Consider the following 17,152-nt stretch of genomic DNA (forward strand, 5'->3'; position numbering starts at 1 on the left):
CCCAGACTACTTTGTGTCTCGTAAGCAACACCCTCAAATTTCTTCAAAGTAAATTGGGGTGGGCAGGAAGAGCCAAAGAACAAGATGAGATACTGAGTACTTTAAAAAAAAAAGCTTAAATATTTATCTTCCAACTCCAGTGTCTTCCATTACTAACAAGATTAGCACTGTAAAGACATGACAATGGGTTCTGATATGCCTCCAGTAACTTAGGTGTGGCTTTGTGACACTTAATCTGAACAAAACTTGACCACACTTTTCCCCTGGTGATAAACTAATCTCCCCCTACGAATGTCAGCTAGAGAACAAAGCTTGTAGTTCTCAGATGACTGATTGTTGGGCTGCATGCTAAAAATGGAAATATTCCTGTAGTACATGTGGAAAAAAACTCTCAAACATTGTACCAATTTATCTGGAAACTCTCTTTTGAAAGCTCTCCAAAACTAGTGCTGCTGTTAGTGTTGAGTACACTGAAGAAATTGTACCATGTTATGCATGTCTTGGCCTTGGCATGCCTGGTAAATGTCCTGGCTCCATGGATGCAAGTCTTCCAATAAGGTTTGGGTTAGATTTGATTTCTGCAAGGCTAACCACTAGTTCAGTGTCCGTGTGGGAGGCATTAAAATGGCTGAGTGCATCAGTTCAAATAGAGCTTACTGCTGTACCTGATATCCAGACAGCATTGCAGTTGAAAACTGCTTGAAATGACACTAGTTTAGCAGCTTCAGAGGGGTAGCTGAGTTAGTCTGTAACTGGAAAAAAATTAAAAAATGAAGTATTCTAGCAGCACCTTAAAGACTAACAAGTGAAACCTCTAGGGATTCAAATTCACATGATTAGTGTGGTTGCTTTGAATGTTTTGTATTTAAAAGGCTAGAGCTACCTTGTTGATTCAGTTCTGTGGTGTAGGCATGGACTTGGACACAAGAGAGGAGGTCAAAGAGAATTACTGGGTAAATCTTCATAGAAGGCTTTTGTCTGTTTTTGAAATGGAATAAAAGTGCATTTGGGCAGGTGGTTCAGTTCACAGACTTACATCACTCTGTGAACTCCTGATAAATTACTACTTTGGAACTGGTACATACTGCCCCATGCGCCAGTTCTAGTTCCTTCAAAGCAGCACTAAAAGATGTCTGGTTCCTACACATGCCCGAATAGGCACTAATTCTCCAAACACATCAGGATAATACTTTTTGCTGTGCTATTGATGTTGACTTTCTCAGACACTGTCCTACACAGGAGGGCAGCTTGACTTTACGTAACTTGAAAATTTTGCAGCAGTATGTTTTTCTGACTGACATGCACTCAAATAGGAATGTTATAGGTAGGACTTTCACATTACTATAGTCAACGTAGCGTATATTGCTCTTGGTTTCCCAGTTTGGTCCCCAGCATAACTTAGAGCAGCCTCAGAGCTGTATTCCATCAGCTTGGAACTACATTTTTCACTGCATATAAACTGCCTGTCAGAGTCTCTTGGCAACCGGGAGCCTGCCTCCGACTCAGTGGAGGGTGCTGTTGGCTCTGATCTCTGCTCAGCCAAGGTGTAGGGCAGTGGTCCCCAACACGGTGCCCGCGGGCGCCATGGCACCCGCGGGGGCATTTGTGTGCGCCCGCCAAGTGCTCGGGACTGGCCTGGCCCTGGGCACGTGGCGCACGGTGAGCATCGGCCCTGGGAGCGTCGCGGATTGACCGCCCACTCTCTGGGCACGAGGCGCATGGAGGAAGCGCCGGCCCCGGGTGCGCGGCGCTTGGGGGGGGCGCCTGGCCTGGGTGTGTGATGCTTGGAGGGGGGGGGCACGCGGTGCTTGGGGGGGCGGCACCGGCCCCGGGCGCGCAGCCCTTGGAGGTGGCACCGGCCCTGGGTGCGCGGCTATGGGGGGGTCCCGCGGCCCCGGGCACGCGGCTATGGGGGGGGCCCCGTCCTCTGGCGCCCAGCAGACAAACGGCCATGCCCTCTGGCGCCCGGCAACCTTAAATGGTTGGGGACCACTGGTGTAGGGTATGAAGACAAGCTAGAGTTGGAGTGATAGGAGCACAGTAATGCATTGCCATCAGGTTTCCTTATAGTTTAAAGTTGGAGTTGACTCTTGAAGTGAAAGGAAATCGGCAGGGGACTAGACTTGAGGTCCCTTCCAGTTCTAGTGTTCTGTGTGTCTTGTAGGGCTCCTTCAGCCTGCATTATGCTGCAGAGGCTCCAGTTATGCAACAGGGCCTTGGATTCATTTTGATATTAAATACAGTTGATGTAATGCTGTCCCAGAGTTACTCTGGGCTACAGATTCCTGTGCTGGAAAACAGATGACTGTTGTAAGAGCTGTCAGAAGGGGCGGGAAAAGGCTGAAGGCCTGGGCAGTTGGTTTTCTTGGCACCAGGAAAGCACGGAAGGTATGTTTGGGTTTGGAAATCAGGAGACAAATGAGGCTTTATGCGAGGGAGGTTGCATTTCTTCTTTCACCCTTTTGGGCATGGGTGGAGGTGATGTTACATTTAGAGGTGGAGAGATCTGGATTTTTTGTTTCCTTCCCAAGCGCTCCTCCACGACAATTCACTGTCCTAATATTGGCAACTAGTTTCAGTGATGCTGGAAATTGCCCCAAACAGGTGTTTCCACTAAAGCGCTTGGTGGTGAATTAGTTAATAGTGGCACTTGAACTGTCCAGTTATTCAGAAGCTGGTGTAACCCAGAGCTGAACCAAGCTCAGATGCTTTAGGCTTGAGCAGCCTGTGGAATTCATTTTATACAGCACCCTAGGTCGGTGTAGCAATAAATAAAAGGTCCCCGCCCTGAGGTTTACATTCTGAAGTAATAACACAGAATGGAAGGATGCTGATAAACAAGAAGTGGGTGAAGGGGTTTGCAGAGGGCAAAGGCAAATAGGTGAGATTATGAGGTGACGTGTGTGCATGCTCCTTGTTGGTTCCTCTTTTAAAAACCGGAGGCAGGTCCGGGAGTAGAGTAAAGAGGAGGTCAGTGTTGGGAGAGGAAAGGCTGAGAGTGAGTCAGGGAAGATAGTGAGGCTTCTCCTGTGGCATCCGGAACTGCGAGCCACGCTGTTTCCCCTTTCTTCATCTGTGAGAGCTTTGCTGCTGCTAAGATGTGTATCAGCTCTCTGACACACCAGCCTGTTGGCCTTGCCATCAAGCTCCCCAGCACTCTATCAGGTCCACCTATGACCTGCAGTTGCTAACCAATAAATCCCAGTTCCTAACTTCCCCAGAGATATTTCTGCACTGTCCAGTCCCTCACGCTGAGCACCCTCGGAAGTTACGTTCTCTGCTTCCAGTGTGCTCCCTTAGGCAGGGAGGGGCAAAATGCAGCCTGTGGGCCGGACACAGCCGGCCAAAGCTTCAGATCCATCCACCACGATCCTCTGGGCCGCCAGCGTTCTGCAGCCCAGCGGGAGCCAGCGGGGCAGGACCTGCCATGTCCCGCACGCCGCTCAAAGCCTGTGAGTCTTTGTGCTGTGGGCCCCATGGCGGGGGGGCGGCGTCCACAACACAATCCTCACAGCTCCCATTGGTGGCACAGGGACACACAGGCTGGCCCCAGCAGCCAGCCACTTTGAGAGGCATGTGGGGTGCAGCAGGCAGGGAGCCTGCCCGAAGGATCCTGCTGAGCTGCTGGCCAAAACCACTTAGAGTAAGTGCCTCCCAGTCAGAACCTGTCCCTGGTACCCCATCCCCTCCTCACATCCCAGCTCCCTGCCCCAGGTTACACCCCAAACCTTCTGAACCCCCTCTGCACTCCTGCCCCAGGTGAAAATCTTCTCAGCCACTCAACCCCCTCTCGGACCCTGTACCCCCTCCTCCACCCCAATTCCCTACCACAGGTCACAACCCTCTCTTTCACCCAAATTCCCTCCCACACCCACTCCTGGCACTCCAATCCTTTACCTGAGCTCCCTTCTGCACCCAGTCTCCCTCCCAGACCCCACATCCCCTCCATAGAAAAGTACGGCCCTTGACCACTTACCAAATTCTTGGAGTGGCTCCCCCATCAAAAATTGTTGCCCAGCCCCGCTCTTAGTTTACTTGAGGACTTGCTCTCCTGCTTGATACGAAATCATCCCAGGTACGGTTGCCTCCCACGTGTAGAGGATTCACTTTTTATGAACTCAAAGGCTGCTGCTCCCCTTCAACCATTGGGGGATGGATAACTCGAAAGTCTCTTTGCCTTCGTTATACGACCTCAGCGCTCACTGTGTCTGTTTCCAGAGCCAGGAAGGCTTCCCGGGGTGCAGTCTCCATCCCTCATAGTGATTCATAGAACACAAGAGCTGAAAGGGACCTCAAGAGGTCATCAAGTCCAGTCCCCTGCCCTCATAGCAGGAATGCCATTTAGATCCTCCCTGACAAACATGGAAGAGGGCACCTTGATTGTTAAGAGGTCATCTCCCCTGCTTCCTAGGTTCATGGCTTTGTTCATCTGATACGTCAGTGTGCTTTTTGCTGGTCTCTGCTGAGATAGGTAAATACACCTTCCTTTGTCTGGAGTATGCTGGGCTTTTATGCCCTGCCTGCCAAATGCATTTAAGAACATGTTTCCAGGACACAGGTCGGTTTTTGAGCACACCCCGTGCATACATCACATGATGAATTGTGAGACCCTCCTGTTACCGATTTGCTTATGACACTTTGCAAATATCGCTTAGACACAGATTAGGACAACTGTGGTTTGGGGCAATGAATGTGTCAGGTGTGAGGTATCCTGTGCCCTCTGCCAGTTGGCACTGATGTGCTCCCAGGGTTGCAGGATGTTCCAAAGCAGGGGCAGTAAGTGATGGGTGTGGAGTTGTTCATGAGATGAAAGCAGGAGAGCCAAAAAACATGAGCTGAAACTTCCAGGGTGCAAGATATAAGCAGCGGGTTGAGGCGAGGTAACCATTGATGCTATGCAGGCAGGAGCAGCCCTGCATAGGGGCTTTGCTATGAGGATCAAGAGTCTGATTGTGGTAGAGAAGAGATTGGAAGCCAGTGTGTGGCCCCAAGAGGGGCGCATGTTTGATGCCCGCAGAAGAACAGGCCAGGAAAATGACGGGCATCTCTAAAAATGGCAGCTCTGCAGTCTTCCCCAGAGAGGTTCATTCCCTCCACAGGCTGACCTCATGGATGTCTCTAGATGCCCATGCCTTGTGCATTCTTTGTAGCCTCAATGCTTGTTTGAGAAGCAATGATGACACAAAGGCTGAGCAACGGAACTTGCCCCGGTGGTGGGGTAAGTCACCCCTTCACCGTGGTTCCTTAGCTCTCTTGAGCAAGGTGTTTGGGCAGCCATAACGTTGCAGCAAAGGCATAACGTTGTCCATGAGTAATAAGCAGCCATGAGCGTAGCAGCCCTTGGTGCATTAAGGGAGTGAGACGTTGTGCTATTCCTGGAGATGCAGCATGTTAGTGCTGCCCCAACGGACGGAAAAGCAGATACGGTTTTTAAACCCCTTTTGCGCCTTCAGTCAGCCTAGAATACTACCGACTAAAACCTGCCTGTTGTATAAGGGAGGGAGCTGTTTTAAGTTACACCGCTGTCTGTGCTGCCCAAAGTGGCTGCAGTAGTGGGTTCATGGCGGTGCCCTACCCCCTGTGCTGGCACTTGCAAGGGGCTTGCCAGCATGTGACTGGCTTATGCACTATCTGTGCGGGGGACATTCCCCTCTGGCTAGCTGTGAAGCTCTTCCGAGCAGTTAATGTGGATTGTAGCAGAGGGGGAGAATCCCTCCCATTGTGCCTTTTGTGGGTATCTTTGACACGTGTTAAAGAGAATAGCCGTTTTCAGTCAGATAGGGCGCGCCGCCTCCACTTTCAGAGTTGCCACTGTGTCTTGCTGGTAGGTGTAAATAGCATTTTGGTAAAGTCACAACTCTTTCCTCTCCTTTGAGGTGACCTTGGCTGTCAGTTATGAGGTCCCTTCACAACTGAACCCTGGTCAGTGTTGTCTTCGCTGTGCATTACGCTGGTCTTTTGTTGATGTTTTTGAGAGTGTTCGTTGCATGTTCATTATCTGTGGTTCTAACCTCCCTCTTTCTTTTGCTCTTCAGAAATGTCATTCTCAGGAGTATGCAAGAAACCCTAGAGAACTGTGATGTCTAAGTCTGCATGGAGTGACAACTCTAAGGTACTTTTTAACTTATTGCACAGCTTGTTATGGGAATTGTTTACCGGTGCATAGATCATTGCTCTGTGATTTCCTCCCCTCTGTGTAAACCCACGGCATCCGGCTCAAGACCCCCTGTGATTTTTGGAGGGGCTTGCCATATGGAACATCACCTTTTCCACAACAGTGACCTTATCTCATGACCCCCTAGAACTCTGAGGCCAAAAAAAAGTGTCATTCCGCAATGACAGACCAGCAGGCGAAGCGAGCCGTCCCTCGTAGATAAATTCCAGCTTCAGGATTGGTCTGGGTTTGTGTGAGAACACAAATAGCCTATGTGGTGTCATCTACCTCAAGCTGTATATGCTCTTCTGAGTCACCACATATCACTCTGGCTGCCCTAACAGACACGTTTTTCCTCTACTCTGCGTCGTCCCCTATAGTTATCACAGTAAGACCACATCTTGGGCTGGTACTTGCTGTCAGCCTTGATGGTATTCCCAGATCAATGAGCTCCTGGATGTCTGTGTAACAGGAGGCTTTTAAAAAATACTTTTCAGAATGCAGCTTTCTCGGGGTAAACATATTGTTCAAATTTAAACTAAAGGCCTTTTAATAATTGTTCCTGCCACACTTGTTAACTTTGTATTAGCTTTCTCTGCTGCTTGATCCTGCAGTGATGCCATAATACTGAATTTTGGACAGCCTTCATCGTTACCGTGGCAACAAACTGATGTCACTGATTCAAGGACATGACTTCAGTGCATGATCATGCAGAGGCAGAACCTGGGTTGTGAAGGAGAAAGCTGACGGACAGACACCTGAAAAGCAAGCAAGGGAAAGCAAAGTGCTTCTGTTTGAAAATCCCACTATTTAAAAGGCAACTCTGAATCTGGTCACGTCTTAGAGATGGGAATGTTCTGCCTGGATGGATGGATGTTCTTAGAATCGCTATGCTGACATTTCACAGGTATCCAGTATCTTTTAAAATGAGTGTTCCTTCTTCAATGGGAAATGTACTCTTCAGCGTGAGACCTTTTAGTGTGCCGTTTTAGGAATGCTTGTATCTCGTGTACATAGTGAGAAAATGTTTACTGCGTTAATACATTCAAGTAATCACATTTGCTTTCAGAAGCCTTTATTTCACCCGAACATAATGTTTGAAGGTGAAAGGGAACGCTGCATCTGCATTAGAGTCACATTTTCCTATATCCTATTAGCAGATTCCAAGATTGTTTAATATGGTCTCCACCCATTTCATTTGGCTGCAACCTTTGCTCCCATGAAAGCAAGGCTGATTGTTCTGATTTGCTGTGTATATGTGCTTTGGCACGGCATAAAGGTGCCTACAATAACACATCCATTGTCTGAAAAAAAGCAGCTTGCAGTAATAACTACAAATAAAAGGGTGCAGTGCTGGTGCAAGATAGATAATGGTGCTTTTCCCACCCTTTACATCCAGCAAATTCTTTCCCCTCTTGCCTTTTTGTGAGAGCTTTTCACAGTGATCTAGGATTTAGTTTCATTAACAGAGGAAAGGGGATTAAAGTATTTGCATAGTTCACTGCTGGGCTCTAAGTTAGTGACTTTCATCCTTTGAAGATTACTGTACCCCTTTCAGGAATCTGATTTGTCGTGCATATCCCGAAGTTTCACCTCATTTAAAAACTTCCTTGTTTGCAAAATCAGACACAAAAGTACAAAAATGTCACAGCACGCTGTTACTGAGCAATTGTTTACTTTCTCATTTTTACCACGTCGCTATAAAGTAAGTCAACTGGCATATAAATATGGTACTTGCATTTCCGTGAACATTTCTACACAGCAAGTCGTGTGAAATTTTAGTGTCTACTGCCTTCGCTAGTGGTTTTTCTGCGGCTTGTTGTCAATCTAGACAAATATCTAAATGAAGGCCCTGGGGTACCTCTGTGTACCCCCAGGATTAGGTGAACCCCTGCTTGAGAGCCACTGCTCGGAGTCATTTTCTCCTGAATGTGAACTGGTCAGCTCCTCACATTGGAGGATGGGAGACCTAAAAGCTCTTGTGCGCACAATGAAGCGGTGCAATGGACTTGCTAATTTAAACAAAGCATGTTCACTGAGTAGCCTGCATACCTCTTTGGGGGGGAAAAAGCTGGTGTGAGGCTTGACTAGTTTAGAGTACAGTGCGGGTTGACCCCCTAAAAACCAGGACGCTCTGGCCAGGCAATAAACCATGGATGTTCCTGTGCCAGAGAGCCCTGGTGGCCAGGAGTTGGACAGCAGGAGGTCTTGTGGCTGAGAGCCCTGCTGGCAGCTAGGAGTCTGACCGTGGCCAGTGGCAGTGAGGCCAATGGCCAGGAGCTAGCAGAGGATCTTCGGAAACAGAGCCTGGCCAGGAGTGGAGCCAGGCAGAGTGTAAGGAATTGACCTCCCCAGTTTGGCAAACTCCCTCGTCCAGTCAGGTCCTGAGGGTGCCAGACCAGGGAGGTCCAACCTGGAGTGTCATTCCATTCTGAGCTAAGATGGTTAAAATGAAGTTATTTTACTAATTTAGTAGTCGATAAAAATTCTATCGACTACTCTATTAGTCAATAGGAGAAGGCAACCGGCTCAGTCCTGGCTCGTGCCGGGGCCGCACCCCACGGCAGCTCTGGAATTTAAAAGGCAGTAGGAGCCAGGCAGCCTGCCCCCCCAGCTCCCGCTGTGTTTTAAATTGCAGAGCCACAGTGGGGTTTGGTCCCGGACCTGGCATGAGCCAGGACTGAAGCCAGGAGGTCCCAATGGGGAGTTAAAATTGGGAGATGTGGAGAAATTGCAGAGGGTACAGAGCAGAGCAACAAAAATGATTAAAGGTCTAGAAAACATGACTGATGAGGGAAGACTGAAAGAACTGGGTTTGTTTAGTCTGGAAAAGAGAAAATTGAGAGGGGACATGATAGCCGTTTTCAAGTACCTAAAAGGGTGTTACAAGGAGGAGGGAGGAAAAATTGTTCGCCTTGACCTCTGATGTTGGACAAGAAGTAGTGGGCTTAAATTGCAGCGAGGGTGGTTATAAGTTGGATATTAGGAAAAACTTCCTAACTCTCAGCCAAGGTCTACATTAGACCAGTCAGGTTGGCTTAATGTATGCCAAAATGGGTAGCTGGATTCAGCTTACCTGAAGCTTCTACACCAGTGGTCCCCAACACAGTGCCCGCAGGCGCCATGGCGCCCGCGGGGGCATTTGTGTGCACCTGCCAAGTGCTCAGGACTGGCCCCGTCCCGGGCGTGTGGTGCATGTACGGTGCCGGAGCCGGCCCCAGGCGCATGGTGCACGGGGAGCGCCAGCCCCGGGAGCACGGCAAATTGGCCGCCTGCGCCCTGGGAGCACGGCTATGGGGGGCGCTGGCCCCGGGAGCACAGCGAAGTGGCTGCCCTGGCCCTTGGGCGCGCGGCTATGGGGAGTGCCGGCCCCGGGAACGCGGCAAATTGGCATCCCTGCCCTGGGTACGCAGATATGGGGGATGGGGGTGCTGGCTTTGGGCGCACGGCTATGGGGAGCACCAGCCCCGGGAGCGTGGCCAATTGGCCGCCTGTACCCGGGTGCGTGGCTATGGGGGGCGCCGGCCCTGGGAGCGCAGCGAAGTCGCTGCCCCGGCCCCCAGGCGCCCGGCTATGGGGAGTGCCGGCCCCGCGAGCGCGGCAAATTGGCATCCCTGCCCCTGGGTACGCAGCTATCGGGGAGTGGGGGGAGATTCCGGCTTTGGGCGCTCGGCTATGGGGGGGTGCTGGCCCCAGGCTTGCTGCAAATGGGCGGCCCCGTCCGTGGTCACGCGCCGCATAGGGTTGCTGGCCCCAGGCACGTGGCTCATGGGGGTGTGGCGTATGCGCGGCCCCGCCCCCGGGTGCCCGGCAGGCGAACAGCCACGCCCCCTGGCGCCCGGCAGCTTCAAATGGTTGGGGACCACTGTTCTACACTGTGGGAAGCTGACAGGAGCACATGCTGTTGTCGGCTTCCCTTAATTCTCACAGATCGAGGAGTACCAGACGCTGGCGGGGTCTGCCCTAAGTGTTTGAATTCGGGGTCTACACTACGATCTCCTAGTGTAAACATGCCCTCAGGTTAACGCTGGAATAAATTGCCTAGGGTGGTTGTGGAATCTCCATCATTGGAGATATTTAACAGCAGGTTAGATAAACATCTCTCAGGGATGATCCATTCTAGACGGTGCTTGGTCCTGCCGTGAGGGCAGGGGACTGGACTTGATGACCTCTCAAGGTCCCTTCGGGTATGTCTACACTACCACCCTAGTTCGAACTAGGGTGGTAGTGTAGACAACCGGAGTTGCAAATGAAGCCCGGGATTTGAATTTCCCGGGCTTCATTTGTATCTTGCCGGGCGCCGCCATTTTTAAATGTCCGCTAGTGCGGACTCCGTGCCGCGCAGTTACACGCGGCACTGACTAGGTAGTTCGGATTAGGCTTCCTATTCTGAACTACCGTTACTCCTCGTTTATTGAATAAAGGCCTCATCAGATGGAAGTGTGATAGGTTTACAGTGTGTAACAGTAGATCACTGATCCACATCTCGAGCCTTGGGAATAAAGGCCATGGGTTTTCAAGTTGTTGAAACTCACATTTAAAAAAAAAAAAGACGCGTGTGTGTGGTCATTCTTAATAATCTAGGAATCCCTAATGAATGTATGAAGTAAATTTTGGTGGGTTCTTATCCTGTCCCTGTGCTATATAATTTCTCTGTGGCATCTGGTAGCTGTGCCTGAATGATTAAAACTGAGAACTTTCTGTAAAAGCCAGTTCACTGTTTGGAGTTTAATTTTTTCATCACTTGGAACTGTCAATTTCACTTCTTGGTTCTGGTGCATGAGACTGTCTTATTGGGCTGCATGATTGCTAGTGGAGAGCAACCTGCGGCCTGCTGGAGTTCCACCTGCGGCTGGCGCACCTCTCTTTGCCCATGTCTCTCGCGCACTGGAGCCCCGCACTGCCTACTCCTCCCCTTCCCTTCCAGCACTTTCAGAGCATTGCACCATGAATTTGCTGATGTGTGCTCCGTCCCTGCTCCTCCACCACCCTCCTAGCGCTTGAACCGCCGCAAACAGCTGATTCATGGTGTTCCAGCTCTTGGAGGGAGGGGGAGTAGCAGGCACAGAGTGTGAATCGGCAGATTCATGGCACTCCGGTAGTTTTGGGAGAGAGGTGGGGGAAGTAGGAAGTGTGGATCTCCAGTACCTCAGTGCGAGAGGTGCATGGGAGAGGGGGACAGACAGGGTCCACGTGCCCCAGCTGGAACTCCAGCAGGGCACAGCTTGCCCCCCACTGCGCTAAATCCCCCTCCCCATTAAACACAAATGATTTGCTATTGCCTTTATGCATTCGCCTGTCTACTGAGGACGTGGTTCTACTCCCCAGGAATTACACGAACTGTGTTTTCAGCACAGGGATTCCTCTTGCTCCTGCACGTAGTTTCATTTCTCTGTCCTGTTTTGAGAGGCTGCAGGGTGGGATGCAGCCACAATGAGTTTCCAGATTCCTATCAGTGTGAGTTAGGAGGGAGTGTTTTTAATAGTGATGATAAAAACAATTATTCCCAGTTGGAGGTTAGTCAGTGGTACAATTATCGGAGCTGTGAAATAGTGCTAGGATAGTTTTTCCATTCTGAGCTAAGACTTAAAAAAAAAAAAAAAAAAAACCTTTATTTGAGACGTTTGAAATTTTTTCCTGCAAGCTTGTAGAACACTAATGAGACATGTACTGTTGAGCGATGAAGTTGATCCAATTTGATTATTGCTCTTACAGTGTTCTTTCAGGCTAGTAAACTTAATTTGGCTTCCAGAAGAGGGATTTAGTTGCAGTTTGTTAATCCCAGCACTATAAGCAGGCAATCTGAAGTTGTGTTTTTTATTCTGTCTGTATTGTTATGGTCTCACATCATACAGTACATCTCTTTCTGAACATGCATGTGCAGAGACACCTAAAATATGTTGAATAGCTTCATAGTGATACCATTGTCCCTATCAACTTAAACCGGGTCAATTTAAACAAGCCTATTGGACGTCGTTTCAAGTACTTTATCTGCTTCTGAATCCCATTGCCAGTTTTTTTGTGGTTTCACTTTTCCTCTTAAAAATTCTTTTGATCTTCTCTGCTCTGTGGGTTTCTCCCTCTACATAGAAGGTACTGACTGATCCCACAGGGAGAACAATGAAATTGACTATACACAGAGTTCTGTTTTCTCAGTTTGCTTACGCTGTGCATTTCACATTTTTTTTTTATTTAATCTTTCAGTTAGTCATTCTACTGGTTACTTGGAATAACAGCAGGGACAATGTTTTCCAGACCTATGCTTTTTTAGAAGATAGTAATTCGCCTCAAAAAAACTCAAAGTACACGGTAATACTCTTAACGCCCTGCATTGGGATTGGGGTCCCATGAGTTCTGCAGGACCAACTGCTATAATAGCGGGAGTAGGTAAAATGTACTTTGGGAGGGAGCGGGATTGGGTGGGGACAAAAAGCTGACTGTGATAATTTGTGGGAAAACATTAAATCTCTCGTCAGTAAGTCATACATAAAATTTCAGCAATATAAAGCAAGTTTTTCTTTTTTTAAAAGTCAAGGTTTTAATACACGTTGAATTTCCTAGTCCGGCACCCTCGGGATCTGACTGGTCCCGAACCAGGGAATTTGCCAGATCTGGGGAGGTCAGTGTTGGCACCTTTGTTGCCACCCAGGTCCCAGCCCCTGGCCATGGGGCTCTGCTTCCAGCCCCTGAGTGTACCCCATCTCTGCCGCCCCCTCTCCCTTCCTGAGTGTGAACGCTGCAAATCAGCTGTTTGTGGCTCTTCAGAAGTTCTGGGAAGGTGGGGGAGGAGTTGCTAAGTGCAGCATTGTCAGTGCATGAGGAGTGGGAGGCCATGGGGGGAGTTTGGCACCAGTTTTTCCCAGGGAGTGCCCCAGCCTGGGAGCACCCATAGGCTCCCTGACAATGACAGACCAAGGACATTGCTGGCTGAGGGAATCCCAGATTATAGATGTTCCTCCTAATAAAAGCGAGGGATAGAAAAGGGTGATGTCTGTTACAACAGGAGTTGAAGGGTTTTTTTTACATGGTTTAGGAAAGACTGTTTTATTATTTTAGTGGTAAAAATTGTGTGTGTGTGTGTGTGTGTGTGTGTGTGTGTGTGTGTGTGTGTGTGTGTGTGTGTGTGTGTGTGTAAAAACCCAACTTTTTTGTTTAAGTAGATGGAGGAATCTCTCTCTCTTGCAGGATTTGCAGGGTCTGGGTTTTTGCAGGTGGGAGCAGGATAAACACACAAAAAACAAGGCAGGAGCTGGAGGAAGTGTGTATTGCAAATTAGGGAAGTAAGGGAGTAGTTGACTACCCGATAAGCATGTGCTTGGACTCCCCTCGGACAGGGGCTGCTGCTGCAAATAGATAGAGGACAGGCAGCACCGCAGAGCCGGTGCTGGGGGGAGGAACTGGCTTTTAAACCGGCTTGTACTGGCTCCTGCTTTCTGCCTCTTCTCCCCGCTGCCTCTGATACAGAGGCAGCAAGGGCGGGGGGGGGGGGCGAATGTGAGTAATCGACTAGATTACTCATTCCCGTCCCTAGTGCTTACTGTCACACACTAGAAAAATCCTTTAATGACATTTGGATATTACTTTTTCAGCCTTTATTTTTGGCTTTCCAGAGAACTGATGACATTGCAATTCATGCTGTTTATCTTGTTAGTGCTAGTAGTTGGAACAGGTAGAATTTTAATCATCTAGTACAGGTTGAACCTTTCTAGTCGGGCACTCAGGATCTGACAGGTGCCAAACCAGAGAATTTGCTGGACCACAGGAGGTCAATGTTGTAGCGAGTAGGGATGGAAAAAGTCAGTTAAAAAGGTAACCATGCAACTGCTGCGAATCTTAGCTCTTACCCCGTTACACGCGCCGCGGGCTCTGCAGTATGAAGCTTAAATAAACTTTATACTGCAGAGCCCACAGCGAAGCCTCCCGGAGAGTAGGGCTGCCAGCCCAACTCCCGGGAAGGGGGCTTCCCTGCGGAAGGGAAGTCTCCACCCCGGGAGCGGAGTCAGCAGCTGGGCCCGCCATGGACAGGGAGCTGTTCCAGGCCATGAACTGGTTAAACTTTGACATCCCTAGTAGCGAATGGGTCTCTCTTTTGCTGACGAGAATAAACAGAACAACGACTGCAATCCTGCTTAGCAATGGAGGACTGTACTCAGTGCTTTTGTGACGATACAGCCCGGAACGGCGTACTGTCACCTATTTTCCCAGCCCACAGAAAAGGAACGGGATTTCCCCCACATGTACCAGCACCTGTTTTCCTGGTGCGGCTCAGCTCCTGACGGAAGCCGGCTCGGGACGCGTGGCGGGTTTTTTTCCCACTCCCAGCGTGGTGCTCTGGCTCTTAAAGGGGCCGTGACTGCATTTCGGCCCCCAGCATGTTGGGTTTTTTTTTTTTTTTGCTCCAGAAGTTTGCCCCTGAATACTGGCACCTTTTTTCTTACAAAAAAAGCACTGACTGTACTGATAGACCCTATATAAGCCTATGCATAGCCCAGGCTTATCAGCTCTCCTCAGAACAAAGTGTAAGTGTTGTCACACACTTGTACTGTATTGGCACAAGGAAAGAAGTGTATAAAGCATAAAAACCATGCTTAGCTTAGCAGCATTACCAGCACTTCCACTGCTTACTGGGCTCTTAGAAGATATTTAGGGGTAATTTAGAACTAAATAAACAGCACCGAACACTGAGAACCAGAGCTGGTGGTTGTAAATGAGCTTTATGGGACTGTGGGAAACTTGGCCACACCCATGATAAGTGCCCATCTGGCTAACTAAAATCATGCCAGACCACAGATGTTGCCAGACCAGGGAGTGCCAGACTATAGAGGTTCAACCTGTAGTTGCTAGTCCTAAACTTATGGTTGTGACCTAGCGCTAAGTTTTTGTGGCTCCTGATTGTTTTTAAGAGCCATGAAGTTTGTGGGTCTTGAAATTTATTGTTTCAAAGGGCTGTTGTAAAATCGGAGCCAGTAATATAAGAGGATACTGCACTGAACTTTGGTCTTTGCTGAAGTTGTGTTGTTGACTTGCCCCCCAAAAAGGCTTATATACGGTTGAACTTGTATGCAAAGGACATCCAGCGTGATTTGTCCTTTGAAAGATTTATGGAGCAACTGACGTAATTTACCGAGGCACAGCTTTTAACTGAGGTTATCATATGCCTCCGTTCTTATCCACCATGCTAAATCTTTTAAGATGAATTTAAACTTGTGGGCTCATATTAGGGATGTAAAAGCATGCCTACTCAGTAACCGGTTAACTGGCGGGGGGCATAGCCTCCCTCCCCTCTCACTGCAGCCCCTCTGTCCACAGCACAGCAGAACCCCAGCTGTAGCGTGGCATGGTGGGACTCTGGCCAGCCAGAGCAGCCCCTCCTCCCACAGCATGGCAGGACCCCGGACAGCTGGAACAGCCCCTCTGCCCATGGAGGTCTGGAGGAGCGATCCCTCTGGACCCCGGTTAACTGGTTAAAATTCTGTTGTTTAACCGGTTAACTTCTAAAGGGGTATTTACATCCCCCTAGTGATTTTGAATGCCTGTTGCTTTGCCTTGTCTTTGACTATGTGGACAGCGTCTGTGTTTGCACCTGGTAGGTTCTGGGGAATCTGAGGATTGGTGGCATCTTCTGTATAAACCTGCTGTCCCCTGGACCACACATCTGCATAGGGTTTGACGCTGTGCCTCTCCTTCGCCCTGCAAGGACCTGTGAAGCTGGGTGCATGCAGCCTGCCTCTACTTTGATGGCTCTGTGTGTAACTTTGTGATGAGGGCCTGTGCTGGTGGGGTTGCTATGGTACGTTTAGTGCAGCTGGGGATCCCATCCATGTGATAACACTACTGGAAGGGCCAAGCCCTGTGTTCTCTGCTTTGACACCTCACTCAGCTGTGCTCTTTTCCTGCATGTGCTCTGACTTCATAAGCTGGGCCCACAAAATTTGTAGGCATCCTCAGTCCATGTCTAATGGTACTTAGCAAATGTGGCGCCACATGGAAATCACAGGGCCTGTTCATGTGAGGTTGTGAGTGCCCCCAGCACCGTGGAGTGTTGAGTAGGGATGTTAAAATGTGCTTATTTTGGTAAACACTTACATGGGGGGGGTTGCTCCATGGGAGTTGGTGATACAGAGGTAACAGCGTGGGAAGAGGCACTTAAAAGCCAACTCCTCGCGCATATCTGCTCCCTCCTGCCCCAGAAGCAGCAGCGTGGAGTGCTTGCGGGGGGCCTACTTAAAATCCAACTCCCCATGAGCACCGGCTTCTGCCTTTCTTCCACGCGCATGCCTCCCTCTCTGCTGCCTCTGATACAGAGGCAGCGGGGGGAGGAGGAGGGAGGCTGCATGTAATTGTGGTGATTAACTGATGAGTTTACATGTTTACATTAACACATCCCTAGTGTTGAGTCCTTAATGAGTGGGGTATGTCTGCCTTCAGTTTGCAATATGTCTAATTGGAAATCGGTTCAATTCTCGTATGTATGCTCTGACTGTAAAGCTACACCAGCACTGTATGACTAAGAGACTGGGGCATTCTAGTTTTTGTAGACCCTGCTAAAACTAAACAGTTAATAGATAAGATGGAGGTCCATTCAGCATTGAGGCCACGTCTACACTGACAAGCTTACAGCGGCGTGGCTGTACCGATACAGCTGTGCCGTTGTAGGATGGCTCAGGTAGCTGCGTTATGTCTATGGGTGAGAACTCTCATCAACATCATAAAAATAATTCAAGTTTTATTCTGAGTGGCGGTAGATTTGTTGGCTGGAGAGCGTCTCCCACCGACATAGTGCTGCGTACACAAGAGCTTATGCCATAAAAACTTGGATGTTCAGCGGGATTTTTTCCCACTGGGGAGCACTGTTACAAGTGCTAGTGTAAAAGGGGCCCGAGTTTCTCATGGCATTGCTGGTGGGGATGGAGGTGTGTGTGATGGGGAGAAAAGGGACGGTTATGGTAGCTTGGATACCATCATTGTGAAATACAATAATTCTGCATTTCCTGGTTT

At 49.3% G+C, this 17,152-nt stretch overlaps 1 protein-coding gene across 26 annotated transcripts in view; it reads left to right on the forward strand.

Annotated features, from left to right (window-relative positions):
* FBXO34 (F-box protein 34) overlaps positions 1 to 17,152 on the forward strand; it is an 81,053-nt gene that overhangs the window by 24,881 nt on the left and 39,020 nt on the right. For 15 of the 26 annotated variants that reach the window (XM_075926266.1, XM_075926261.1, XM_075926263.1 and 12 more), the window contains one exon: positions 6,036 to 6,112. Coding sequence is in view for 1 of the 26 variants with exons in the window: in XM_006120111.3 (XP_006120173.2) it covers positions 7,024 to 7,061 (38 nt within the window). In the remaining 25 variants the exon portion in view is untranslated. Of the gene's footprint in view, positions 1 to 6,035; positions 6,113 to 6,743; positions 7,062 to 17,152 lie in introns of those variants that run through there. The other 11 variants (XR_012903251.1, XR_012903252.1, XR_003088760.2 and 8 more) reach the window with 2 other exon arrangements.

This window comes from Pelodiscus sinensis, chromosome 4, assembly GCF_049634645.1.
Source record: "Pelodiscus sinensis isolate JC-2024 chromosome 4, ASM4963464v1, whole genome shotgun sequence".
Classification (NCBI taxonomy): domain Eukaryota; kingdom Metazoa; phylum Chordata; order Testudines; family Trionychidae; genus Pelodiscus; species Pelodiscus sinensis.